General features: G+C 37.2%; 3 protein-coding genes across 8 annotated transcripts; 1 reads left to right on the forward strand and 2 right to left on the reverse strand.

Annotated features, from left to right (window-relative positions):
* Positions 1-6,436: 6,436 nt before the first annotated feature.
* Positions 6,437-14,416, forward strand: LOC108972687. 6 transcript variants are annotated; one of them, XM_018939392.1, is made up of 5 exons: positions 6,437-6,607; positions 12,294-12,571; positions 13,753-14,026; positions 14,200-14,211; positions 14,292-14,416. In XM_018939392.1, the coding sequence occupies exons 2-5, from the start codon at positions 12,341-12,343 to the stop codon at positions 14,363-14,365; spliced, it is 591 nt and encodes a 196-aa protein (XP_018794937.1). In that variant the 5' UTR covers positions 6,437-6,607; positions 12,294-12,340; the 3' UTR covers positions 14,366-14,416. The 6 variants fall into 6 exon arrangements, with proteins under 6 accessions (XP_018794937.1, XP_018794936.1, XP_018794938.1 ...); XM_018939391.1 differs by lacking the exon at positions 6,437-6,607 and adding an exon at positions 9,532-9,638; XM_018939393.1 differs by lacking the exon at positions 6,437-6,607 and adding an exon at positions 9,532-9,638 and having other exon boundaries at positions 14,295-14,416.
* A 3,839-nt stretch (positions 14,417-18,255) lies between these two features.
* Positions 18,256-19,754, reverse strand: LOC108972688 (partner of Y14 and mago). Its single transcript, XM_018939397.1, has one exon. The coding sequence runs from the start codon at positions 19,660-19,662 to the stop codon at positions 18,955-18,957; it is 708 nt and encodes a 235-aa protein (XP_018794942.1). The 5' UTR covers positions 19,663-19,754; the 3' UTR covers positions 18,256-18,954.
* Positions 19,755-21,720: 1,966 nt separating this feature from the next.
* On the reverse strand, positions 21,721-25,133 carry LOC108972684. Its single transcript, XM_018939389.1, has 3 exons — positions 22,943-25,133; positions 22,653-22,872; positions 21,721-21,904 (listed from the first exon to the last, which is right to left on the reverse strand). The coding sequence occupies exons 1-3, from the start codon at positions 24,767-24,769 to the stop codon at positions 21,864-21,866; spliced, it is 2,088 nt and encodes a 695-aa protein (XP_018794934.1). The 5' UTR covers positions 24,770-25,133; the 3' UTR covers positions 21,721-21,863.
* Between the last annotated feature and the right edge of the window lie 1,112 nt (positions 25,134-26,245).

The raw sequence follows: 26,245 nt of genomic DNA on the forward strand, positions 1-26,245 counted from the left end.
GAACTGGCTTTGACCTACATAGGTATATACACAAAGCCGCATCTAGACAATATCTCGCTTAATTGGCACTAACACGACGAGCGTTTAATTGATGAAACTACAAGGCGAGTAATAAATATACACATACATATCTATGCATACAAATATTAATAGCTATATACGGTAATGAATGAATTGTACGAATTGGTGTATGGTGTGTATGATCTATGCTAGTTCTTAGTACACGTTTCCGAAAGTTTATTCACACTAATTACTGCGACCAGTAGGGATTATAAGGTGCATTGACCCACAGTCGCTGAAATTTATAGTTTATGGTTGAAGGATTTCCCTTTTGAAATAATAATGCTTGATAAAGATCAATGAAAGTTTAGCACAGTTGCTAAGTTATAAATTCGTCCAAGTTTTTTCCTCATTTCATTGTCTTGAAATCGTTGCGCGATACACCTTGTTGGAATTTTGCCGGTACCTCTTCTCAAATTTTAATCTGTGATTTATTGTTATGTGACCATTATACTTTTAAGCGCCAAAGAATTTGATATTGGTGCTTTACAACAGTAAAGCAGTTAGAACACTGTTAGAATTCTATTTTTGAAAATGAAATTTTAAATTTTCGATATCTTTAGCCAGTGCACTGAGTCCAGAATCTATGACTAACATTTCACGCAGATCATATCCCCCTTGAAGATACACAGTTACCGATACTATTGTCATATGAAGACATACATATATTCCCTGCATGCTCACCAAATGTTCATTTTCCTGTAAATATTGCTGTTAGACTAAATATACTATTCTTGACTTATTCAGCCGACATTCTATTTTTCTTTAATATTCCCATGTTAATATCTGCTTAGCTGTCCTATGGCCTACTTTTCTCGCAGGTCGTATCTCTCTTGAATACGTTTTCAAAGTCGGTGTTCCTCTTAACTTCTAAACCTATTTCTGTACATAATTTACAGGGTAACGCCGGAGAGTTGCTTTCAAATTTATCATTTATTTTATATTACAAGGACAATTTAGCCAATTTTTCGTTAAAATTGGAGTTTTATTCTTCAAAAAATTGGATATTTGAAAAATCCTCTTGACTTAGGGACAACTGTTATGCAATGAATGAAACTTGATTTTGGCTAGCTAGCTCCAAGTTACTAGGCGCAACGCAATCCTATCCTTTTTTCTGAGGAATTGGTTTCTTTAAATCATTGCTCTCTTTGTGATATATAATATAGTAGAACTTCACATAAAAATATCAAACTATGATTGACGCTTTATAAAGGGTAATCAATTTAGAGGTTCCCTACTTTTTTACAGAAAAAAAAAAACAAAAACTTAAACTTTAATGGGAAATGATTTTATCATTAGTAAGAACATTCTTTTTCATTTAGTTTGTGAAGATTATCTCTTTTAAATGTTGGCCGTGGCTACATCTCAGATGATCCAAGGTGTGAATCGAAGCTGGATTGTCCGCATAGTTTTTCGACGACGTTTCTATCGGTGCACAAACCACCTCAAACCGTTGTGTTTTCTGATAGAAATGGCAGCTCTTGAATCTCTTCAGGTTGCTTTTTGTCGCAAGTGCGATAATTTTCTTTGTTTACATACCACTTGAGCCAGAAATGAGCCTCATCGCTGAACTCAATTTGGTTCGAAAACATCGGATCTTCTTGGAACTTTTCACGGTCTTGGTGAATACACTCAACTTAGGCTGCTATATTTTCTTCACTACGTGCTGATTCGGTAGAATCTTATCCAACAACGAGTGCTGAGTCTCAAGATGGCTGATGGTGTTGCGAATGGTAAGCTCGGTATGCCAATTATGTTGACCATAATTTGAGCGAAGCGGGCGAAACACATTTTTACAGATGAAATCCACACGCCCACACTCACGTGTTATCAGTCAAAAAAATGCTGATCGATTGATCTGCTAATACAAGTGTTAATTTGCTGACTCTAAAACAGAGAAAAAATATTTAGCGGTCTGATACCGGGAGCTCCGAAAAATTATCATTCTTCCCAAAAATTAGGTCGTGTACAAAACTTCAGATCGATATATCAAAAAGACTAGTTCGCGAATAATGATATGCCTAAATTGACTGAGCTTGTCATGCTGATCGTTTATATATTTTTTTTCTATAGTTTCCAGAGCTTCCTTTTGGGTGTTACAAATTTTGGGCTTTGCTTTGCTTACTTCATATACCCTGTTCAGGGTATATACTTTTAAGAAGACACCGCTTCGATTGTAGACAATTTTTTGTTTTGACATCATTTTTTTCTGAAAATAATCATCATCACTTGGGGTATTCTTAAGCAGTATTATTAGTTTACTTTGAGTGCCTACGTAAATAAATATCAAGAGGGCTGACTCTTGCGACTTTTATAAACAACCGTTAGGTGTGTTTCGGTTATAAAAAAAAAAAATAAAAAAAAACCAAATTCACCGTGGGTGAACATTATCAAATATTTCGTTTAGATGTACGAAATAATAAATATACAAACATGCATTATCAGTGATTAGTCAACTTAGAACCCAAATCAGCCAACAGTGACGTGTTGACTTAGAAGTCGAAACTTTGACTACAAAGAAGCTACGACGTGTAGATATGAAAGTGAAAACAGCTTATGTGTTTGCTGACTTCTACATTTACATATATTCATGCATTTCGACTTGCGTTCAAAGCGACGAGACGCAGCTCGTACCAACGCTTACTGATCGTTAGAAAGATACCAAACGATCCTCGGACGTTTGAAATTAGAAGCTTCATATAAATTATTGGCGTGTGCCGGGTTTGGCTACAGTTTAATTTATGTTTTGAATGAGCACGCACTGCTATTATTATTGGGGAAATCGACAAACGCGTCGCAAAAACGCAATAAATTAACGATGAAAGAGTGATGGAATCGCAAAATGCTAATTTTAAAAGTTTCAATTGCAAAAAGTTTCACAAGACAACGTGATTGCGTGCGCCATTAAATATTCGCGGTCAATTTGTGAGAAGGTGAAAAAAATGAAATCAAAGATGAGTGATTAATGGAATATGCAGATAAAAAGGATATTCATCATTATATCCTACAAACGTATAATCGCACAAGCGAGTAAAAAAAAAAAGCAAGCAACGCCAAAAAGACGTCAATTGGCGTATACATACATATTTTCAAACTAATAACTAAGTGAAAGCTCAAAAGTGAGCATTAGCTGTAACTCAACTTTTGCTCGAAGTGACTGTTGCGAAGGATAACTGTAAATCAACGAGTGCAGTTCGGGTCATTTGACGACATTCGAAGGGGTTGAATACGACAACACTGGAAAAGGCTAACTTTCATTTATTTACACATACATATATGTGCGTAGGTGTGTCCATGTTATAGCACCGTATTTTTGTTGTGTAATCTAACTGCTTTAGGAATTTTAGAAGTGGCAGGCGCGAGGATAAGTCAAGTGGTCAACAAAAGCGAACATTGAAGCACTTGTTGCTCAGTTTTGTTCTTTTTTTTCTGAAATATGAAGGCAACAACAATTACAGTTGTGTCGCCATTTGCATATAAACCGAGCCTGAACCGAAAACCTGAAACATTTTAGTGCTGACCGTTGCGCACTTAATAGTACGCGGTTTGATACTTGGCGGAACCGGAAGTGTTTGAACGACAGAGTATTCACAGTTGTGAATTTAACAAGTGTTTTGAGCACAGTTTGTAAAAGAAAATCGTTGGAAAGCGCGAAAATTTGGTAAGTAAAGAAAAAATAGCAAAACAATAAAAATTGTTAAAAATTTTATAAGTAATTTAGTTTTTTTTAGTGAATAAACTGTAGACGGATTAGTTTAGCTTCAATTTGCGTAAAGATTGTCGGGGTACTATACCTTCGAAAGATTAAATCATATATAATATTATGAACAATTATTTTTTTATTGCGGTATGAAGCTTAAATCCTGAGAGGCTTGCAAATAATGCATTAACAGTTGAATTAATTTTTTTTATCCTGTATTTGCGACTAAAATAAATAAAAAAAATTTATCACAAGCATATGTATAATTAAGATTTGAAATAAAGTTTTTAGAGTATAAAAATTTGCAAACATGATGTTGCAAAACATTTTATTTGAAAAAAAAAAAATTTTAGAGTAAATAAAAGTTTTGCAAACATGATAAAAAAATAAATTTTGAGTGAATAAGATAAAAACATATAAAAAAATTTTCCAAACATGATTTTGAGAAAATATGATTTTGAAAAAGTAGATTTTTTTGCAAAATAAAAAAAAAATAATTTGTAAATAATTAGAGTATAAAAATTTTCGAAACATGATGTTGGGAAACATTTTATTTGAAAAAAGGTTTTAGAGTAAATAAAAGCTTTGTAAACATGACAAAAAGAAGAAAGAAAAGAAGAAAAAATAAATTTTGAGTGAATAAGATAAAATAATATAAAAAGAATTGTCCAAAACTTTTTAGTTAAATATGTATGTATGTTTGAATTTTTGAACAAAAAAATAAATTTGGAGTGAGTAATATCCATTTATTTATTTTACTTTAAATAGAATTTAAAATCTAATTTTTAATCCAAAATTTTTGAATGAACAAATTTTCAAACTCAAATCCTGATAGTATAAATTCGCAAACCAAATTTTCGATTTGGAATTTATAACTTTAACAACAAGTTTTCAAAAGGCTAAATTGAAAATTCTCCTTATTCCTGAATATTAAAAAAAATTCAAATTTAAAAAAATTAATTAACAATAATAATAATAATACTAATAAAAAAAAATTTCCATTATAATAATTAATTACATTTGTAAATTAAATTTTTTAAACTAAACTCAATTAATTTGAAAAAGAAAATTGAATGGAATTTGTTTACAGTTAATATGATTTTTATAATTAATAATCCAATTGACGTATGAAATTATGCTGAGAAACTTATGGAAGACTTGATGTTTTGGGGCGTTCTCCCATAAATTCAAGCATTTCATTACTGGTGTCTTTCAAGCACTAAAAGCTACAAAATACGTGATTAATATAGTGATCTATATATTCTACTATAACAGAGATGACACGAAGCTAATCGGTTTATTCAATACACTATAAATTCGTCGTGGCGCAAAAAGCATTAGAGATAAAGTAGTTGGGCTGTAAAGTTTCGGGATTTACCTATATACAATTGAGTTTATGGTTAGCACTGATCCGGCGTGGCCGCTTTTCGTTACAAGAAATCACTTTTCCGTTACAAGAAATCACTTAGCTGGTACAAATGCTAGTTAAAATCATTTTATAGATCGGCGAAGAGTTTTCGGTAGGGAGAAAAATACTAAACCATTAGCTGTGCTCTCGAAGGCTATTTGCTTTTTTTCGTAACACAATATACTTTCAGGCACCAATCGGTGTACCATATATTTTTAATGTCCAATAAATTATATGTGAGTATATCAATACGCTGCAAATTAAAATTAGCTAAATAAGTCTGCTGAACAAAATGATTATTGTTATTGTTGTAATAAGAAGCACCTTGATAAGCTTAATCACCTATTTTATACTTAAATATATAAATGTGGGTATGTCGCTGGCGCCTAAGCCACAAAAAAAAAAAAAATGCCACCGGATTACTTGTCTAGCTGAATGTGAGACATATACCCTAAGTGTATGTATATTTTATATAGAGATATTTAAGTGCATAAGCATCTTTCGTACAGATTTATACAGTTAAACGCTCAATTCCCGCATTCGTAATTTGATGGTGGCTGTGGGCCGTAGTAGTCTGATCTGAAAAATTTCTTCAGATATTATAGCACTGCTTTCGGGAATATTCTACGCTCAATTTGGTGGAGTTATGATTGATCAGTTTGTGTGGCTGCTATATGATATAGTATTCCGATATTGGCGGTTTCGCAAATAAGCAGATTTTTGGAGAGAAATCCAAATGTCAGTGTAGAATGGACACACTATTCGAGGCTCGAGGCCCACCTAAAACCTCTCCACATTCAACTGACCAAGTTTGAGATCTTCCCGCATTCGGGCTTAAACCACAATCACCACGATACTGTATGAGGGACCAGTCCGCATCAGCATGTTGGAGCGAACACCAAGGGCTCCTGCTCTCCGAACTACTAGAATTAAGACTCCTGCTAAATCAAGTCGCCGAAACTACTTCCAGTTTAGGTTCCATACTGTTCTGAACTGGTGAGACAGACGGATATAGCTAAATCGACTCAACGTGTCACGATGATCGTTTTTAAATGTATACATATTATATGCTTGTTGTTGTTGTAGCGATTCCCTACACTCTCTTTGGGGCAAAGTAACGAGTTAGCTGCCACTAAGGTCACTTAACGAGAGGTTAAGCAGTCTCGCGGTGTGGGACCATTGGGAGAAATGGGTTAAGTGAGTTTGATTTATGTGGAATCGTGCACACATTCGATGCATGCAGGACGTAATTTGAGTATGCCGTCATCTGTTCTGGATAGGTAGGAGTTTAACCTGTTACAGAACCTAGGACGAAGCTGCGCTAGGGTCACTCTTGTTTTACTTAATTCCCAACATTACCTGTTCTACGATCCCGGAATTGACCAGAACTTTATTCGACCAAGGGCTGCCATTTCGACGATCTAACCCTGTTTGAATCGGTAAGTAACATATTTTATTGGACCAAACTTCGTGGCAAACCTGTTCATTGTATAAATATTTTCAATAATTGGTTAGTAACTTGGCACACACATTTTATTTATTGACCTCAGGGTATCTCTTGCAACAATCGTTGGAATTCTTATTGAATATTGTACAATAGGCATTCAAGCAGTAGGCTAGAAATCCAGTAGGACGCAAAATCTGCGTCAATGTCATATTGAAGAAGGTCAGGTGTAAACATCCAGGTATTTTCTCTTCCATTGTCCATCCTTTGCAAAATTATTGCTGAAATATCTCGACAGCCATACCTTCGGCGGAACAGCAGACGTAGTCGAAACTGTAGTCATTGGCCGCCCCAACAAATTTTTTATTAGTTCAAAGCGTTTTGTTGATCTAAGAGCGTCTTTATGACATATTTTTACACAACTTCTTGACACCACAACGGTCTGGCGTGATAAGTTGTTAATTGTCTAAGTGTGATATTCGTTTTAGGATTTAACCAAACCTAACCTAATCTCATGGATTATTTAAAACAAAATCAGGCATCTGGATTCCACTTCGGCGCTTTGCGTATGATGTTCGAATTTTGTTCAGAGTCCGCCAAAATACTGCCATAAAAGAACAGTAAGCATAAATTTAAGAGGAACTCAGCAAAAATATTACATTGCAGCGTGGTTATTGTATCTTTTTCTCTATTCGGATACCTCTTGGGATTTACTTGGTGTTGATTTGTTCACAGTGTTGCCAATATGCCATTAGCCATCAACCGTTTTTGTACACAAAGTTCTAACTGGTCACTGCCTGGTGGCGACACACGTTCGCAGAATGGAGCTGACCGATTGAGAAGACTGCCGGAAATGTCTAGAGCAAGGCGCCTAGGAAAGAATTAAGCATCTTTAGTGCACTTCTCCCGCATTGGCAGGACTACGCTGTAATCATCTAAGGTACCCACGGTATGTTACACTGTTGGAGGTCTCGCAAGTGAAGCTGCAGAATCTGTTAAAACTCGAGTCAAGGCATCTTAAACGATGACTACTCTTCTTGGATTTAGAAACTGAACCCCATCTGGTATCGCAAAGGACCAAACTGGTCTAAGCGGGGCACTTGTTGCGTGATTACTTAAACAGCAGCAAACCTAGAATCGGGGCGGCATCCAGCAAATAGAGTAACTTTTGGCTGGTATGCTCTTGCGTCTTCTGAGCGAACTCTGAAAGCACAAAACAAACCATTAAAGTTGTATTAACCCGAGAACAGAATCTCCGAAATTACCAACTGAAATATCAAAATCAATATTTTTAGTGAGAAAATCTAAATCCTATGCATTTTGCATTCCTTTGTTGTCATACATATCCGACATTTATGGATCCATGAAAACTGGGTATGCAATATATTTTCCGAAAACTTCAGTGTCATACCTTCCACATCTTTATCGATCCTCTAGAGCCGTTTGCATTAGTTTGTTACTTACTTAATGCGCCACTGCGCTCAAATAAAGTGCCGCACATGTGATTTGTGTAATTTTAATTGTATCACGGATGTAAATTTGCGTTAAATAAAATCTGTGCATATGTATGTAAGTTTATAAGGAATAATATGGTGCGACGTGAACCACGTGAAACCACTTGCTAGTTGATCTACGCGGCCCTAAGCGGCATTTAGCGGTTTCTTCCGGTTTGATCGGCTTAGCTAATTCTTATATACTAGCCACATCTTGATATATATATTTAATATATAGATATGTATATAATATTTAAATGAGCGCATGCATTTCTAGTATAAACTACAGCGAATTAAATTAATGCTCTTGTTTTATAATGCCGAGTGCTACAGCCTATTTGGTGGGGAATATTAATTGCACAGAGCGTGTGATAAATGCAAATAAGATTACATCAACGCTCTAACACATAACTACATATGGAGCAGTAGATAAAGGCCACAGTCAAAGAGCAAGATGGGACAAAATTGCGTAAGAAAGTCAGTGAATATTCGGCAATCAAAATACTTCCGCACTCGAGTGCCAGCAATCGTATCGTCGTGTCACTAATTATATGCCAATTTGACAGCTGTGATAAAATGCTGCATAATGACATGAAAACTAAAGCAAAATGTCATATATGTTTGGGTGCTGAAAATTAGAACCCTCTGCTAAGCCAAATTTACCAAAGGGCTATCCAGTTATCGTGCTAAGAACTCAATGTAGCTCCCGCTGCTGTTTGAACTGGCGCTGACTAGCGGTTGACTAGTCGCGTAGGCACTATCGGCGCGCCAAAAGGAATTGGGCATTATGTTGGCTAAGCACATCTTATCACTGGAATTAAATTTTGCTCTGATTATGCTGATTGACATGGACGAATGTACAAATACCAGGTGACAGGTGACAGGTGACAATAGACAATACAACGAACGGATATAGTACTTGCATAATCGGGTATACACGGGAGTGCATACTCAAAATTGCCAAAATTAGTTATCAATGCGTACATTTGTATGTGTGTGTGTGTGTTATGTGCGTTGGCAGGGCGGCTACCACTATAGGCGCGTTGTGTATGCTTTTGGTTGGCTTTCTCAGTTCCGTGTGTACAATGGTACACTTAAATGTAAAACCGATTGACCTGTTGCATGTATTTTGTACAATTCGAAATTAGTTTTATACGTATGTATGTTTGTATATACTAGCTTATTGTGCACATTTAAATGTGCTTGTAGGAGTGGTTTAGATTGTGATTACAGTTTCGGTTTGATTTCAAATCATTTGTGATAGTACCTGTCAATTAGTATACTGTAGGTGTTACTGCCATTTGAATTGTTGTTGTTGTTGTTGTCATTATTGATGATTGTGTTGCGTATGTGTTGTTGAGATGCCATCATTACAGTCACACTATAAAGCGTTTGACCAGACAAACTGGAGCTTTATTTAGCATTGACAACTGCTGGTGCAAACAGCAAACGGCAGCAGCTTAACAGTGAAATAATACAATTGTTTCGGTGCAGTTTAAGGACTAAAAATTTTTTCTTGCGATTCTACGAAATGTAAGTGCAATGGAGTATACTTAGTTTACGGTTTGGTGGAGTTTTTCTTAAGCAAAGACAACAGCGGCGAAGCTTCGAGTGAAAAAATATATTTTTAATAAAAAAAATCGAATTTTGTGTGAATACCACAGCCCAGTCAGACAGTAGTTGTAACAGTAGTGAATCAATACAGAAGACTTGTTTCTTTTTTCTCGACTTTGAGCCTATGCAATAGCACTGGTACTAGAGACTCCACCCTGACGAATTCGCGCGAGTATACAAGTATCAGTATCAGAACCGTCTATAGCAGTCAAAATACCAAATACAACCAAAAGCATGATAATCTAGCAGCAACGGTGGCAAAGGATGTTGGACCTATAGACTGGACATCCATTCTTGGATAGACAGACGCCAAGGGGACTTGGAATTCCACCTGAACCAGTTGAAATTTCTAAGTGGACTTGAGAGTATTAGAAGCTATCTGTACAGATTCCATCATGACATTAGTGTTAATATTCGACTTGTACAGAGTACATATTAGACTGTGAATATGTACTCTTTTTTTGCACTCACTTTTTAAGTACAAGAAAATAACTACACTCAGTGGTAGTTTAACGGTGGAAAACTTGGCTACCTTCACACATGTCAGTCCACTGCAAAATGGAAAGCTGTCAGCGAAGCGGCAGCCTCAATCATGACAAAACTGCGACATAAGTATACATCTGATTGGCGTCCGTCAGTCCGTATTATAGAGGAGACTAAAAATGTTTTATCACTCCCACGATGTAATACTTAATCTGATGGTTCCATGAGTGAGACATGTGATGGGAGTAGGTTAAGTTGAGCGGATTTAAGTTCCGCGCTCTGACTTTCGATGCTTCCCGCTGCTATGAAAAGAGTAGTAGGGTTTGTAATGGTACGTTTAGCAATGCCTAAGTCTTTGTAAAGATCTCATTGCTTAGCTTTGCACTGACTGTGGTCTGAAGAGTGCAATTTTACACAAAAAGACTTGAATGTTGAATTACTAGAAAGAGTCTGAGAGTGATTTTCGCATAGTTATAACTAACATAACTACGCTCAGTGGTAGTTTTATGGCCAATGGAATGCTGTCAGCGAAGCGTCAGCTAATCTTGAAAAAATTGAGAATTTTTCAACAGATTAGGTGTCCGTCCATCCGTACCATAGAGTAAGTTATATGTAATCCGATGGTTTCGTTGGAGAGATATGTGTTAGTAAGGATTAGTCAATTAAAGAACCGAGCTCCGGGTTTCGATTGTTTTTTCTACTACTAAAAAATACTTCAGGTAGAGTTTGTACGTTAGTAATGCCGATGATTTTGTAAAGACCTCGCTGCTTAGCATCAAAAAAAAAAAAAAAANAAAAAAAAAAAAAAAAACAATAAAAAAAAATCGAAATTGAGGTTTTTATTTATAACCAAAACTCCAAAATTGTTTCAAAATAAGTAAATGCTATAATATCGTTTTTCTTTCCCCGGTAAGCTTATGAAAAGTGATGTTACGTTATTTTGCATTTTAGGTGACGTTATATGAATTCTTAAAGATAATCTTTAATGCAAAACGAAAGCTCTTCTTTTTCAAAACTCATATTATCAATTTTGATAGATTCAATTATTTTGGTTTGTAAATAAGCATAAATTCCAGATGAAATATTGCTTTGTAAACAATTTTTATAAGCTACCACTAATGGCTCTGCTATCAGAATGGCATCAGTATTATCAACGAATTATGTAGTTGTGTTACTTTACCTATCAGCAGTTCATTGTGTTAATAAGTTACATAACCTTGAGATCCGCAAATGAGACCCCCAATGAATTTTACGTATTTTAATCATAATTATAGCTATTATAGCAATTACTGACGCGTTGCTTAAAAACTTATCATGGTGGAATATGGCTTAGGCGTCAATTAGGCCATCAGATGCGATTAATAATGGGCGTGCGAGAAAAAGCAAAATTCAACAAATTTATAAACATAATATTTTATGACCTACGAGGTGATATGATAACTGAAAACAAAAAATTAAAATAAATTAAAAATGTATTTTTTTTTAGAGAGGACACGATGATTAGGGTGGGATAATGAGTACATTTTGTGATTAATTATTTTGAAAATATTATTTGTTATATACAAATGGCATAACTTTTTCTTGCAAAATTATTGAAACTGAGCTGAGGAAAATKTCTTCTTGTGCATTTACAGTTACGGTACTTACGTGCGCCGCAAAGTTTCAATAACTTTTCGCTGCCGCTAAATGATGTTTCAGCTGTCACGTGCAAATGTGCGTGGTACAAAGCGATTGCACATACATTTTAAATAACTTCATGCAACGTGAGAGCCGTCAAGTGTTGAAATTTCTACACTTGTTGAACTTTTGGTTTCAACTTACAACTTTGACGCTTGTTGTAATCGAAACCCCTTAACGCCCCCCAACTGCTCATAAAGCGTAGACGCACCTGAATTCCGCTAAACCTTTGAAATGCTCACTTGTAAATGAATTTTTTATTTTTACCAAAAAAAAAAAAAAATTTTTTTAGAAAATACTTCAAAGTTGTAGCATACTTTACAGCGCCTTCGCTTGCTCTGACGTGTACATTTTGTTTGCTTTTATTCTTATTTATTCCATTTATATCATTTTATATTTTGTGTTTTTTTGCAGCGAGTGCCCTTGACCACGGAAAGCAACCATTATATCACCATATTAAAATGGCACAGCAACATAGACCTACTACACTGACAGCCGTCAACTATCAGCGGATATATCTCACTTTGGTGCTGTCAATTGTGTGGTTGGTGAGTGACGCTTGCGCAGCGCCGATGGTGAATGCGTTGGCGGGCATACCGCAGTACGGCACGCGTCAACAGGCCGATAAACAACTGACATTGTTGAACGAATTGTTTAACAACGTTAATGATGAAGCACTCCTCACTGAATTGGTGAGTATATGAGCATAACATAGGGGGGACTTTATAATGAAGTCGTGATTGCTTCAGATTAAATGTAATGGGAGAAATACACACAGTTTTACAATATAAGGCTGACAGTCTGCAATTAAAAATTCGCTGCAAAGAAAGGTAAGTCGAACAAACAGCTGGTTTGGGTTGAAATAGGACGTCAAGGTCTCAGTTATAGGCGAGTTTACAACGACAAGTTGGAAATTCAAAGCCAAGTAAGGTCCATCGCCCCCGGTCTTGCTAACGGAGTGAACGTCTTCCTTTTCTTCTGCTTCCACCGGCAGTTACTGCATCGCACACGCTTAGAGTCAGAGTGTTTTCATTCTTCCGTCATATTTCTCGAACGGCTCATCGTTCCAGCGACTGCGGTATTCGCGGTTGTCAAAGCGCAAAGGACCATAAATCTGCCGAAATCTGCCTTTCTCTCGAAAACTCCTATCGCCGACTCATCAGATGTTGAAGCAGCTCGAATTATTTTCTCCAAGAGTGGATTGAAGAAATGGCGCGAAAGAGACTCGCTTTGGCTGAAACCTCGTTTGGTATCGAACGGCGAGAGGACGATGTCATCCTCGAAGTGTGTCTTCTTTTCACGGATTGCTGATGTTCCAGCCCTGATGCCACACTTATATGATCTAATCTGTTTTAAGATGGAAGACTTTAATCTTTCTCACAGTACGCTCGCTTTTTCCACGGTAGTTGGCGTCGATTGTGGGGTATCCTTTTTTGTGGATTGGGCAGAACACTCTTGAATTCCAATCGTCGGGCAACCTTTCGTCCGACCATATTTTACAGTTATCGCCGCCGGATTTGAAAATTTTGGCCAGCAATACATCGACAACCGCGGCTTTGTAATTCTTCAGACGGGTAATCGGATATTCGAACTTCTTCAATGGAATGTCCACTCATCGTCATCGATTGGGGAGGAGCTTAGATTTTGGAAATTCTTAATTGCAGAATGAATAAGCAGACAAAAAATTAATCGGATTTGCTTGAAACATGTTACTCGGGGGTTTTCGGGGACGATGATTACGATCAAAAGCAAGATTTAATTAGAGTCTTGTATGCTAAAGTATTTCTTTTTGTAGGGTATCTAATGTTTTACGATTTTTTTTTTTAATTTGTTTATGAACATTTAGTCTGAGCTTTTAATTCGTTATTTTAAGAATTTTTTTTTCCAGAAAAAATATCGTCGGGAGCAGCCCAATTATCTGAGTAAGTGGCCCGGTTTACGCGATCTCGTGCTAATGTCTGACTACGCGGACATCGTTCTCAATACCGATGATGCGGACGACAACTACGAGTTGCCAAGTTTCGAAGAGCATCTAAAGCAGATTTCAACAAATGCGCTAGATGGCACTGAGGTTGCACATGATTCTTCAGCAGGCCGGAAAGACAATATTGCATTCAAGAATCAAGGTGTTAAGAAGAATTTACAATGTAAGTCGAGTGTAGTCATCATAAATGATCTAAAAACAATTTCGTTGCTGACTAAATAATAATCTTATCTCATTATTGCATTCACATGACGCTGCGGCAACAAAACGAATCTCTGTTACTAATCACACTTATTTTTGCATGCCTACATACGCCCATGTATTATTTACTTACAGTACACAAACAATGTAAGCACCACATAAGCATTTATTTACCGTTATTTACACACTGAATGTAACCACAATATTAACACTGTGCTCTTTCTTAGCAGATATGTCGCCTTGCCACTTCAAAATCTGCAACATGGGACGCAAACGGAATGCCCGCTACTTCGAGGACTAAGTACAGTTAGTTACATGATGTCGCTAATGTCACATTTGTCTAATAAAAAATGAAATTCTGATCGGCCAAAGCTACTTAATAGTTCAACTACATACGTACATACATACAAACATGCACTAACTTATAGTATAGAGAATTTAACGGAGTTGTTGTAAATTTGTAGGTAACCCATAATGCTGTGTGGGGGGAGACGTACGAAAAGTATTTAGTTGTAATTTAAACAAATTCATTCACATTTACATATATACCGTTCTAAAAATTAAGAAGAAGAAACAACAACAAAAACTAGAAAGTATTTATTGTCTTTGAATGTATTCACATGCACACATGTACGTAGCGTTAGTTTTACTTAATATTTAAACAAATTATACACGATGTGAACACACTCACACATACATATTTATTGAACATAAATACAAAATACATACCAAATTGGCGAGAAATGTACCAAAAACTTAAGAAACATATACATATATTAAGATTTGTTGAATACCGCAATGCATTCATACTTACATACATACGCATATGTTAAAGATGCATTTGATTTTTGTTCGAAAATTATATGAAAACCTCAAATTGGTAAATTTCTTGTTTTAATGTTGTTAAGGAAGCAATATAATCGCGTATTTGGGGAATGTTCTACGGATCATTCTGAACAAATTTGGTTTCGAGGCAGAGTTTTTTCAGACAACGTTGAATAAATCTGAATGATCGGTTGTAAGAGATATGTGCTATAAAGGGTGATCCATTTCGTTTATTATCATTCGAAAGAACATTCTTTGGCATATATTTTTTGAAGATTGATTAAGAAGAAATTTGTTCGCGGCTGCGTCTTACATAGATGATACATTCGTTGAGTCTAATTTTTGATGATTCGTTCGAGCATTTCAGCTGGTAACTGGCGAATGACACAAGTGATGTTTTGTTCCAAGGCCTGAATTAAAACGGGATTGTCCGCATAGACTTTAGACTTTACATATCCACCACAGGAAAACATCACACGATATTGGTGGTCAATCGACCGGCACAAAACGTGAAATTGTTCTCTAATAAATCCATTGATTGATGCGATGAGTGGAAAGTGGCGCCGTCAGGTTGAAATCAAATATCATAGAGTTCACGAGCTTCTATTTCAGGTATCAAATAGTCGGTTATCATGGCGCGATAACGGTCGCCATTGACGGTTACGTTCACCGGAATCATTTTTAACGAAATATGTACCGATGATTCCACGGCCCACAAACCACACCAAGTCGTTGTTTGAATTGAAATGGCAGCTTTTGAGTCCCGTCCTCTCAAATGGCAATTTCACTTATTTACAATCCCATTGAGTCAGAAATAGGCTTCATCGCCGATCAAAATTTGGCTCGAAAACATCGGATCTTCTTGGAACTTTTCATAGCCCATAGAGAGAAGCGATGTCGCTTTGGTAGGTTGAGCGGCTTCAGTTCTTGCACAAGCTGTAACGTCTCGTCGTAAAATGCGCCAAGTCGTTCCATACATTAGTCCGAGTTGCTGCGAACCCCGCTGAATCGACCCAAACGGTCAACGTGTACACTCTTAGCTACGGCGTGCTGTATGTGGTCTATTCGGTCTAATATATTCCAGTAGTGAATACTGGGTCTCAAGACATGATAGCTTTACACGACTAATGTTTGATCAGTCAAAAAAAGGCAACTGAAAAAAGTACTTATATTTGGATATTTAGATTTGCTCGATCTGACCGATTCCGGCAAAAGATTAATATCAAAATATACACACTATACGTATTATTTTTCATTCGAAAATTTCAAATTCTGACTAACAAAATTTTCTGATCTCTAAATCGTTAGCTCGAAACCGGTTTCCGATCCGCTTTTAGACAAAGTTGTTTAGAATGATCTGAAGGACATATCCAATCTTAGAAGCTTCATCAATCCGATAAAAAAATTTGGTTTATTTTTTAGAATTTGCTTTTGAATGTTAATTTTCATACTCAGTTTGGCATCGATTTGTTTCGTTGAGTCAGTGAAGATCAGTTCGAGATATTTTTGCTTTATTCGTTAAAAGCATAACTTTCGTTTTATTAGGGTTAACACCTAGTTCGTTGTTTGCACCCCTTGGTTGAAACCTTCGCAGGGCTCTTTCCACAATCTCACTGATTGTGCATGAAAACATCCCTGAGAAACAATACAATGTCGTTTGCTTTTGCAATTGCTTTCACCTCTTCTCCATTGAAGTAGTAGTCCTTCCTACCGATAAAAGCTGGGAAAGGACACCTCCTTTAGTGCCTATGCTTGAGCAGAGTGTTAGTGTCGGTGCGCCATTTGATTCTACGAACATTCTATTGTTGTTGTAGTGCCAAAAATATTACGGAAAAAATTTGGAGGAATGGTGCTAAGTTCACAGTTCTTGGGCGGATAAAAAGCCGAGCTCGTTCCGTTTACTTGGATCCGGAGGTTGCGTGTGCAGATAATCATTATGTTGTTGTTGTTGTAGTGACAGAAAACATTCTAGAAGTAATTTCGAGGGATGGTGCCAAGTATACAGTTCTTGACCGTATAAAAATCTGGGCTCCGACTGTCGCTGGATCGAATAATCATTCTGCTGCTGCTTTTGTTATGGTGGTAAAATTCTGCTTAGTTGACAGTTCTTGGCCAGATAAAAATCCGTTATCTGTTCTGGTTAAGTAGACTCGATCTGCAAACCAAGCCCTTTATGCCGCCATGTGACAGAGAATCAACAATCATGTTTATTTGTATATTGTTGAAGGTTCTGATGTTGGTGGAAGGCTTAAGAAGGTTTTGTTTAAAAAATCGATATTAAAAAAAATTTTTTTTTCAAAATGTCGTGCTCTCAAAAGAAGCTTTGAAATCAACGAGTTGGTGGTGTGTGTCGATCGTCTTTTCACGGGTCTTTTCCAAGATTTGACACATGGTGAAAATCTCGTCAGTTGTTAATTTTCCAGCCCTGCAGCCACATTGATGAGGTGCAATCCGTTTGTTGACGGTGGGCTTTATCCTTTCAAACAATACGCTCGATGTTTAGGAGAATTATCCTACGGTAGTTGGAACAGATTGTGGGGTCTCTCTTTTGGTGATACCCGTGAAAACTTTACTAATTAACAAATAATTCGAAAAGTATTTGTCGTATTTGCTGCAAATTTTCAGAGAATATCTTTAAGATATTAAACGAACATGTTCAAAATTTAATTGCCATTAGATATGAGATATCACTGAAGCTATAAATAGTCATCATAATTTAAGCATTTTATTGATATTTCATTGTACATAATATGTATTTTCTTACTTAGTTTTACAAAAACTTTTTTATTTTTTGTTAAACATTTGTTGAATTCTAAATGTCGTTGGAGCTTATATGATTCACAACTTTGTTTGTTTCAATATCTTTCAATATTGATTTCACCGCTACAAACTATACATAAATACTATATATATATATATATATATATATACTTGTTATTTTTTTAATATTTGCAGTAAAAACTACAATAGACCTCACATAATATTGTAAAACTAATTTTAAAAAGTAAAAGTACATATTTATAATTCGTTTTTACTTACTCTTATTTGAAGCATCTTCGTACACATTTAAACTCTATTTTACAAATACATACTATAGTTTATAAAAGTAACATGGCTGCTGTATACAGTTAGTTTGATTTTTCGTCTTCTTTGGATTAATATTTACTTATTTTGTTTACTTAATTAATATGTTTTTTTTTTGCCAATCTCTATATTGGTACGGACATTTTTTAAATGCTTATTGAAATTTTTACACAAGCTAAAACACCCGATCTATTTTTATTCTTATTCTAAAACCATGATAATTTCGTTTATTACTCTATTAATTTGTCTTTGTATGGAAATTGAATGCGCAAGTTTTAGGCAGTTGTATACTTGTATTATTATCAGTATAAATAATTGAAGACTTAACTATGTATATGATAATTAAATTTAAAAGAGCATCACAAAGATTTTAAATTTTGCGTTTTAGAAAATAAAGATTGCTTCACTCCTTTGTTTTTGATAAGCTTAGTATATAATGCACAAATAAACGTATGAACATGATTAAATTATGCAATTTGCTATAAATACATATTTAACGTTTTTTTTAGATAAAACGAAAGCATAATATCAAATAATTCAATTAAACTAAAATATCATGCAAAATTCTGACACTTGCAGAACACTGTACATACATAATTTAACACTTAATTGAAATCTGTGCAAATAAAGACCGAAATTTTGATGAGATTTTAATATACAATAGTTAACAAAATAATTTCGCATGCACAATTATGTTGGCAGACAAATTAAATCTTTTAATATTTCTACAAGTTGACTCACTTAAAGCAAGAAATAATAAGCCCAAAATTGTATGTAAATGTAAAGTAAAATAATAAACTTTTACAATATTAACACTAGAACGGTTATTTATGTGTGTGTATGCATAACATTAGCTGGTATCCGTTCCGATAGACAGATAATCAGTGGGTGATGACGTACAGCAAATTTAGTGTTTCGCTTAGTTGTTCCATGGCACTTTGGAGTTTTACAGTGTGCGCATAAGATCTTGGCATGCCAATTTTAGTCGGTTCCTTTGACTTTACCTAGGGATTCTTCTTCCTCTTCAAGCTGCTTAATTTCTTTAATAACATCCTTTTTCCGCTTCACTTTATCTAGTTGATCTTTTTCGGGTTTCTTCAGTTCACCACTTTTGATTCTTTGCTCGATTGTCTCTATTTCACGTAACTTTTTTCGAAGCTTTTTCAATTTTTTCGATGTATCAAGTCCTTCATCTGACTGGATTTGCAGCGATGCCTGCAATTCACTGGCTAGTTTAACAACAGCATCGTTATTATTTGTACTTGTCTTATTAACGTTGGTATTAACTTTGGAGGACGTTGCCTTAGACGTTCCGTTGTTAGCCAGAACGAGCAATCCAGGTATTTGTTGTGTTTGTGATTGAGGTTGCTTAACTTTTTTATTGTTACTCGTTCCACTATTAATTGATTTAGGCCCGACGGAATTTTCCTGTTGCTTTGCGACCTTCTTTGCTTTGGCACGCTCTTGCTTTTCTCGTTCTTTTTTTGTCTGCTCGGCCACAAGTGGACACATACCAGGCGGAAGCGTGCTCTTACGTTGCGCAAATTGCTTACCTTTGCTTTCGTACAAGGGCACCTCTTCTTGTGGTACATAGCCGTCTTTAACGCGGCGAGCTTTGCGCCATGTTCCATCCGGTCGTTGAGTCGCTGGGATAAATTTTCCATCACTATCGGTTAGATAGGTAGTCATTTTTTGTAATGTTGGTAATGTTTTCTTTAATAATAGGAAAATCACAAAATCGTCGATAAACTGCTTAAAATTTTTGCAGTAAACCAGCAAAAAAAAACAGTGAATGTCAGATGTCGAATGTCAAAATGTATGGARTAGTGTTGCCGGATGTGTATAAAGAATTATAGTAGTTTCACTGAAAGACTTCTTTAATAGATGTCGCTGTACTTCGAATTATCATGCAAGAAGCAATTTTATTATAACGAGTTTTTATGTAGAAATGCAAAAATTTTGTAAGTRCTGCAATCACATTATAAGACATGGACCCATGATGGAAAATTCTTTTTATATTTTTATTTCACTATATTGTTAATCATTAAGCATACATTTTTTGTTTTTGTTRTTGTTGTAACACGTACATAAACCCCGTTTGATGGTAAGTATTAGATAAGTTGTYATCCAAGTTGTCCAACGGTGGGTCCAGGAAGCGTGCTGTTACGACATGTTCGGAATATGGGGAGAGTGGTGTCAGATGTGTACRTATGTTTGACATGTCAGGGATACGTTTCTGGATAAGGTGGAGATTAATCTGCTACAATAACCAGAACGAAGCTGCTCAAAGCTCACTCTCGTTTCTCGTGGAAACTCGATATCTTCGTCTGTAATGGGTGATGGTTTGGCTCCAAGTAAGTAAGCTATTCGGAGTGATTCTCCTTTGTTGCTGCGTTTCTAAGGTTTTAATAGTGGAGCCATTTGTCCGATTTTTCACACAGTGGTCAGCGACATGTTGGTGAGGTATCTTCCTCCCGTTGAACCTGGGTGCTTTAGCATCAGCATGTAAGCTTTATTCCATTAGGGCCAGGTAGAAATTTTGCTTTATTGATGACACTCCGAACCTCCTCGTCCGTGAAAGTAAGTGGTGCGCAGTCATTTGGAATTTTGCRTGACCGTCGGGTAACATAGCGTTTGGCTTTGTCTATCGAAGGGTGCAGTGTGAATTGCCGAAGAGACATGCCCATTGAGCTGAATTTCAACTCTGTTATMAGGTCTCTTTAGGTTAGACAAAACCTTGATAGTAGTTAAAAACTTACTCACGCCAWTGGAGAGGTYGCAGGACTTCAGGTCTATCMACTTCGTCCGCTTATGATGGTTTACCATTTGCCGGGATGAAGCGATCGGTAGTCGTGCAGTATGAAGGCTAGGCCTCCACCATTATCTTGCTCGCAATCCCTACGCTATTTAACTTGGATTCATGGGCCGCACCAATCCATTCGCGTTCTCGGTTCATAAATGCAACTATCCGCACGAACTTACTCTGGAGTCCGTAACCGTTGAGTTGTATAATTCGAGTTTGTCGCGGGTGTCCGTGAGTGATCTTGTTGTGAGGGAGTTGCGCGTAGGTAAGGAAGCGACATCAGCCAGTACAATAATTGAAGGTGACTGATGTAATTTTCCGMCGTACGACGGTCTRACACACGGAACAGACGATTGATTTTAGCTCTTTGTGATTCCTTAAACTTCTAGATATGGATCACCAGAGTGGGATTGGTTTTTTGTTAGTTTAACTTGTAACTTCTGGCACTTTTCTTTTTCCTTTTAAATATTTGTTTCAAGATATTCCCCAATTCACTATTTCCAAGTACAAAATATCTGAAGTCGCTGTTAGCGGTGTGAAGTAATCTGAAACAAATTTTGATATATTGTTGTGGCAGCAGTTCTTGGTCGAATATTAGTTACGATGCCTTTATTGCAGTATTGGGAGAAATCATCCCATAAATAATTTTGATGTACACTTTCGAGTTGACAGAGCTTCACCGGATATAAAATCAGGTCCTTTACAGATATGTAAACTCGACAGTCACAGGAACAACACGACCTTTTCGTCCACTTTAAAACAAGAGAATATTTTGGGCGTTTGTTATATACTGAGTCCCTTTATTGCGACAATTTGGCAATTTGGTATCGTCAATTAGTCGCAAATAAGTAAATAGTCTTAAGTTATTTTCAAAATTTTATGTTTTGTTATTTTTAACACCATTATATTTTAATGGAATAAATAAATACTTTTTACAAACGAGTCTAATTAGATATTAAAAAAACTAAAGTAAAATAAATTAAGGTTAAATAGAAAAATAATTAAATAAAATAGAAATTCGCTAATTGTCAGTTAGTGTGGCTTGCGAGCGATGTTTCGACACCCACTTGCTCCAAATCGATTCGATCTACCGCGTGTTACAGGAACCTTTGCTTTGCACCGTTACATCTGTAAAATTGGAGAGCGAAAGTGAAAAGTTAAAGTAAGTTTAATGTTTTCAAATGAGCGGTTAGGCGTTTGTTAGAATTTCCAATATATATATTTTTTTGCGTTTACTTGAAGAATAATATTTTAAAAATATTCTCTGAAAATATGAAATAAATCCGACAAATATTGTTCGAGTTTTTCGGAAATTAGCAAAGAGTGAAGTCATGTTTAGAAATTCACGCAAGTGAGGAAAGTGCTTTGAGCGCCATTCACTTGAGCGTGGCCAGAAACCATTCTTTTACATATTAGACCAAGTATTATCTGGGTAACCAAAAAAAAAAAAAAATCGTTTGAAGGCGAGCTAAAGTGAGAAGGCGAACCATCCCTCAACCAATGAAAAGAAGAAGCAGCCTAGAATAAGGCACCCCATTTTGATGACGACCCCTACAAACGTGTTAAGGAGTTAGTGATTATGATTGCGTGTTTTTTTAAATCTAAGCACTTTGAACTGGTGGTCAAAAACCGCTCGGTAAATTTCAATGATATTTACTCGGTTTCTTTTAAATATAAAAAATTAGTTTATTCCAGTCGAAAGCTTATCTGATGATGCTCTCTTTTTACCTTTATAAAATTAAATAATTTACTGGCAAAAAATATGTGTAAAATTGTATTTTTCTCATGGCTGTGACTACGCAGCCTCTCTAATTAAAACTATCGTGAATTTTGGGAATTTTGCTAGATCTATTCAGGATTTACTATAATAACTTACCAATGTGGAGGCATGAGGCATAGCATTCCATTTGGGACTCGCTTGTGTACATGTAACCATCCGAGCCGCAGACGATCTCCTCGTCCTCGTCATGCACATTGGCGCACATGCGCTCGCAATACTCTTCGGTGTCCTTCTGTTCAACCGGTGCTGGTGAGGTTGATATCGAAGGTGCATCGCCAGGGGTTGATTGACGTACTGGTACGCGTCCATAGAAGTCCTTAATTTGACAGTTTTGACTATGCTTTTTAGATGTACTAATAAAATATCGTGGAGTTTTGTGCACTTACCGAACTGGCGCTTTGTACATCCTCATCGTCCTCTGGATCATCCGCACTGGGCGAAGTGTCGCTGTCGTAATTGTGGAAACTTGATATAGGCAAGTTTTGCGTAGTGGTGGTGGATAACGACGCGGCAGCGGCTCTATAACGTAAATGCTCATTGTCATTTACGTAAGCTTGCGGTGGCGAGTTCGTGTACGCCGCGTGTACAGCGTCGCGTTCAGTAAACTCAAAGCGCAGCGGTTCAGGTGTGCGGCTATGTAGCGCGTTATAGCGCACCTTGGAATACGCTGGCGCCAATGTAGTGGGTGCGATTGTGGTGGGCGCCGGTATTACATGCTTAACGGCCTTATTACCGTCTGAATTTACCACAAATAAGTTACTGCCGGTCTGATAGCTGCCACGTACAATGGCGGGGACGGGATCTTCTTGATAAAATAGCTGAGATACTTGTATCGGTTTGTTAAGGTAATTGTTAGCAGCGGAAGAGCCGGAGCCAGAGGCTACATTGTCATTGGTAGTTGTTGGCTGGATGTATTGAATGTGTTGTGTATGCTGCTGTGATGGCAGATAGTGAGCATGACTACGTTGGGCTGGCTCTGGTGCGGCTGGTTGCTCGCGTTGCAGATACTCTTGGTGCCGCACGTGGAGTTTATCGCTTTGTGTGTCAAACTGTTTATAGTTGGGTTCATGCTTGGGTAGAAAATAGTCATTTGAGTTCATGAATTTTATATATTCTTCAGCTTCATGCGCCGCTGCGGTCTCTGTATCGGTGTGTTGTGGCTGCTGTCGCATGCTTGTATAATGCTGCGCAGCCTCTTCGGTTCGTACTGTGGGAGGATAGTGTGCATAGGGATGCGAGTACGGCACCTCTTCCTCAGCCAGCTCATTATTCTCATAGACGGCATAACCAGCGCTATTAGGCACCGGATGCTCATGTTTCACGTGTGGATGCAGTACAGGCTCTTCGTGCGGTCGAATCATTTCATAATGAAAAGTTGGTGGTCGGTTGGGCGATTGCTGCTTGCTCTGCTGAAAACTTGGATATCCTGGATAGGGCTGCTGTATGTGTGGTTTCTGCAGCTGTTGTTGTTGTGGTATGGGATGTTGTTGTATCATGTGGTGTGGCTTGCCAGCGTATTTTTGTAGCTGTTGCAGGTGCTGCCTATAATTTGGATCGTGTGGTTCGAGTAAGGGGCGCACAATTGCTTTGCCATTGTATGGTGGCGATGCCTTGAAATTAAATTCTTCGTATTGTTGCAGCTGTTGTTGATGTTTTACCGTTTGAGCAGGCGCAGTCGACTGCGACAGTAAAGCATTTGGATGTGTTTGTGGTTGAGAATGTGCGGCGAACGGGTAAGGCGGTCTGTATACGGACACTTTGCCAGCATTGAATGGGACCGGACCTTTGGAGGGTAAATGGTTTATAACCCCCTTAGGCTTTTCAAAGGTGAAACGCGTCGGCGCGCCATTAACAGGCGGAATGTTCTGTACGCGGCGCATAATCGGCGGACGCGATTTTTGTTGAGGCGGAACGCCCGCTAGCGGCCGACGATTGGGCATGCCTCCGGCTTGTAAATTATCAGCGCGCGCCATGACGCGTTGTGCAGCGGCACGGTAACGTTTGGCGGCTAAAGCCTTCGGGTCCTGCAAAATTTTTATTAGTCGCGCATAGCGTGTGCTATTCGTAGCGATTTGCGCAGCGTCGGTGCCAGCGCTTGGAGGCGCGTGTGTGGCCGGCTGCTTCTCTGTCGCTTCGTTGGCGCATTGCGCGAAGCTGCAGAGTAAAGCAGTCACAGCTAACAGATATTGAAAAATAACCGTAAATTTCGCCATTTTCTGGTGAACCGCGAGTATTTTATACCGAAAAAAGTTTTGTATATATATTTTTTTTGTTTTTTTTTTGTGTATTTATGAGTCGTTTATTGTCCAAAACTTTATTTGTCTTAAAAACATTTTCTTTTATCGAAGGCGATGTTCACTATTATTTGTAAATTTGTATCTTTATTAGCATTTTCACAAAGTAACACTTGATTTAAAGTCCTTTTGGCTTTCTATTACATAGCACTTGCTCTCTAAAAGCGTCAACACTACTTTTCAATTTATGTTTGCATACAACACTCTTAAATCCGGTACATCCGCGTATGTCGAGCGTTCAGTAGCGCGTCCAAATCACGTTTGAAACGGTGATGAGTGGTGGCGCATGCGCTTAGCTAAGTTCCAGCGCCGGCGTTGGCCTGCGCTCTGTCGTGCAGTTACTTTTACGAAAACTGGTTATATCTCTTTCTATTCTACTTCATTGTTGCATTTCTTTTCTCGGCCACTGGCTGGCTTTGTGGCTTCTCGTGTTGGCTTATTGCTCTGTAAACGCTACTCTCTGGTAGTTTATAGGCTTTCGTTCCGTTCAGCGCCGATTTTGTATGAAGGCGCCTTCATACCTACATACATATGCTTATGGGCAGCTAGTCGGCAGCACTAGTTTCGGTTACTACTCAGCTGGTTTGAGTTACTATACCAAATTATATGTGTTTATCTACAAATGTAGGTGTATAATTTTCTTCTCACAGTGTTCAAAAATGAAGGTTCTAGAAAAAAGTTGAAGTTTCGAAAATTGTGAACTTTCAAAGGGTCAATATCATTTATACCGCTCTCTTAACGTTTCAGAAAGTAATCATTTTAACATGTTCGCTCTCTTAATTTTAAAATCTTTATTTCTGCGTTAAACTTTACTTTAGAAAAAGGTTTGATCTAGTGACTGCTCTGGGCATACTGAAATTATTGAGAGAACACTTCTTCAACTTACTTAATGGCAGTGAAAGCATAACACCATGAGATGGGGAAGACGATTCCTCAATCGATGACAATGGAGCAGACGACCATGAAGAAGTTCCCAAGCGGCGGGACCGATGGATTTCCGACCGAGCTTTTCAAATACGACGGGGAAGAGCTGGTAGAGAGCAATGATCAGCTTATTTGGAGAATATTTTCGGAAGAATGCATGCCTGACAATGGGAATTTAAGGTAGACTACACCGTCTGCGCCAACTATCGTGGGATAAACTTCGTCAACATTACATGTAGGGTTCTATCGAACGTACTGTGTGAAAGATTAAAGCCCGCCATCACGAAACTGATTGGACCTTTCAGTCTGGCTTTAGGCCTAAAAAATCAAAAACTGACCAGATATTCACCATTCGCCAAATCTTGTAAAAGACCCGTGAAAAAGATTGAAATATCTCTTGTCATCAAACAAACAATCGTCGCACTCCTGACTTGGCTCCCACGTCATTACTTCGAATGCGTGCATTTCGTA

The sequence above is a fragment of the Bactrocera latifrons genome, unplaced genomic scaffold (assembly GCF_001853355.1).
Source record: "Bactrocera latifrons isolate USDA-ARS-PBARC rearing strain unplaced genomic scaffold, ASM185335v1 scaffold_416, whole genome shotgun sequence".
NCBI classification, from domain to species: domain Eukaryota; kingdom Metazoa; phylum Arthropoda; class Insecta; order Diptera; family Tephritidae; genus Bactrocera; species Bactrocera latifrons.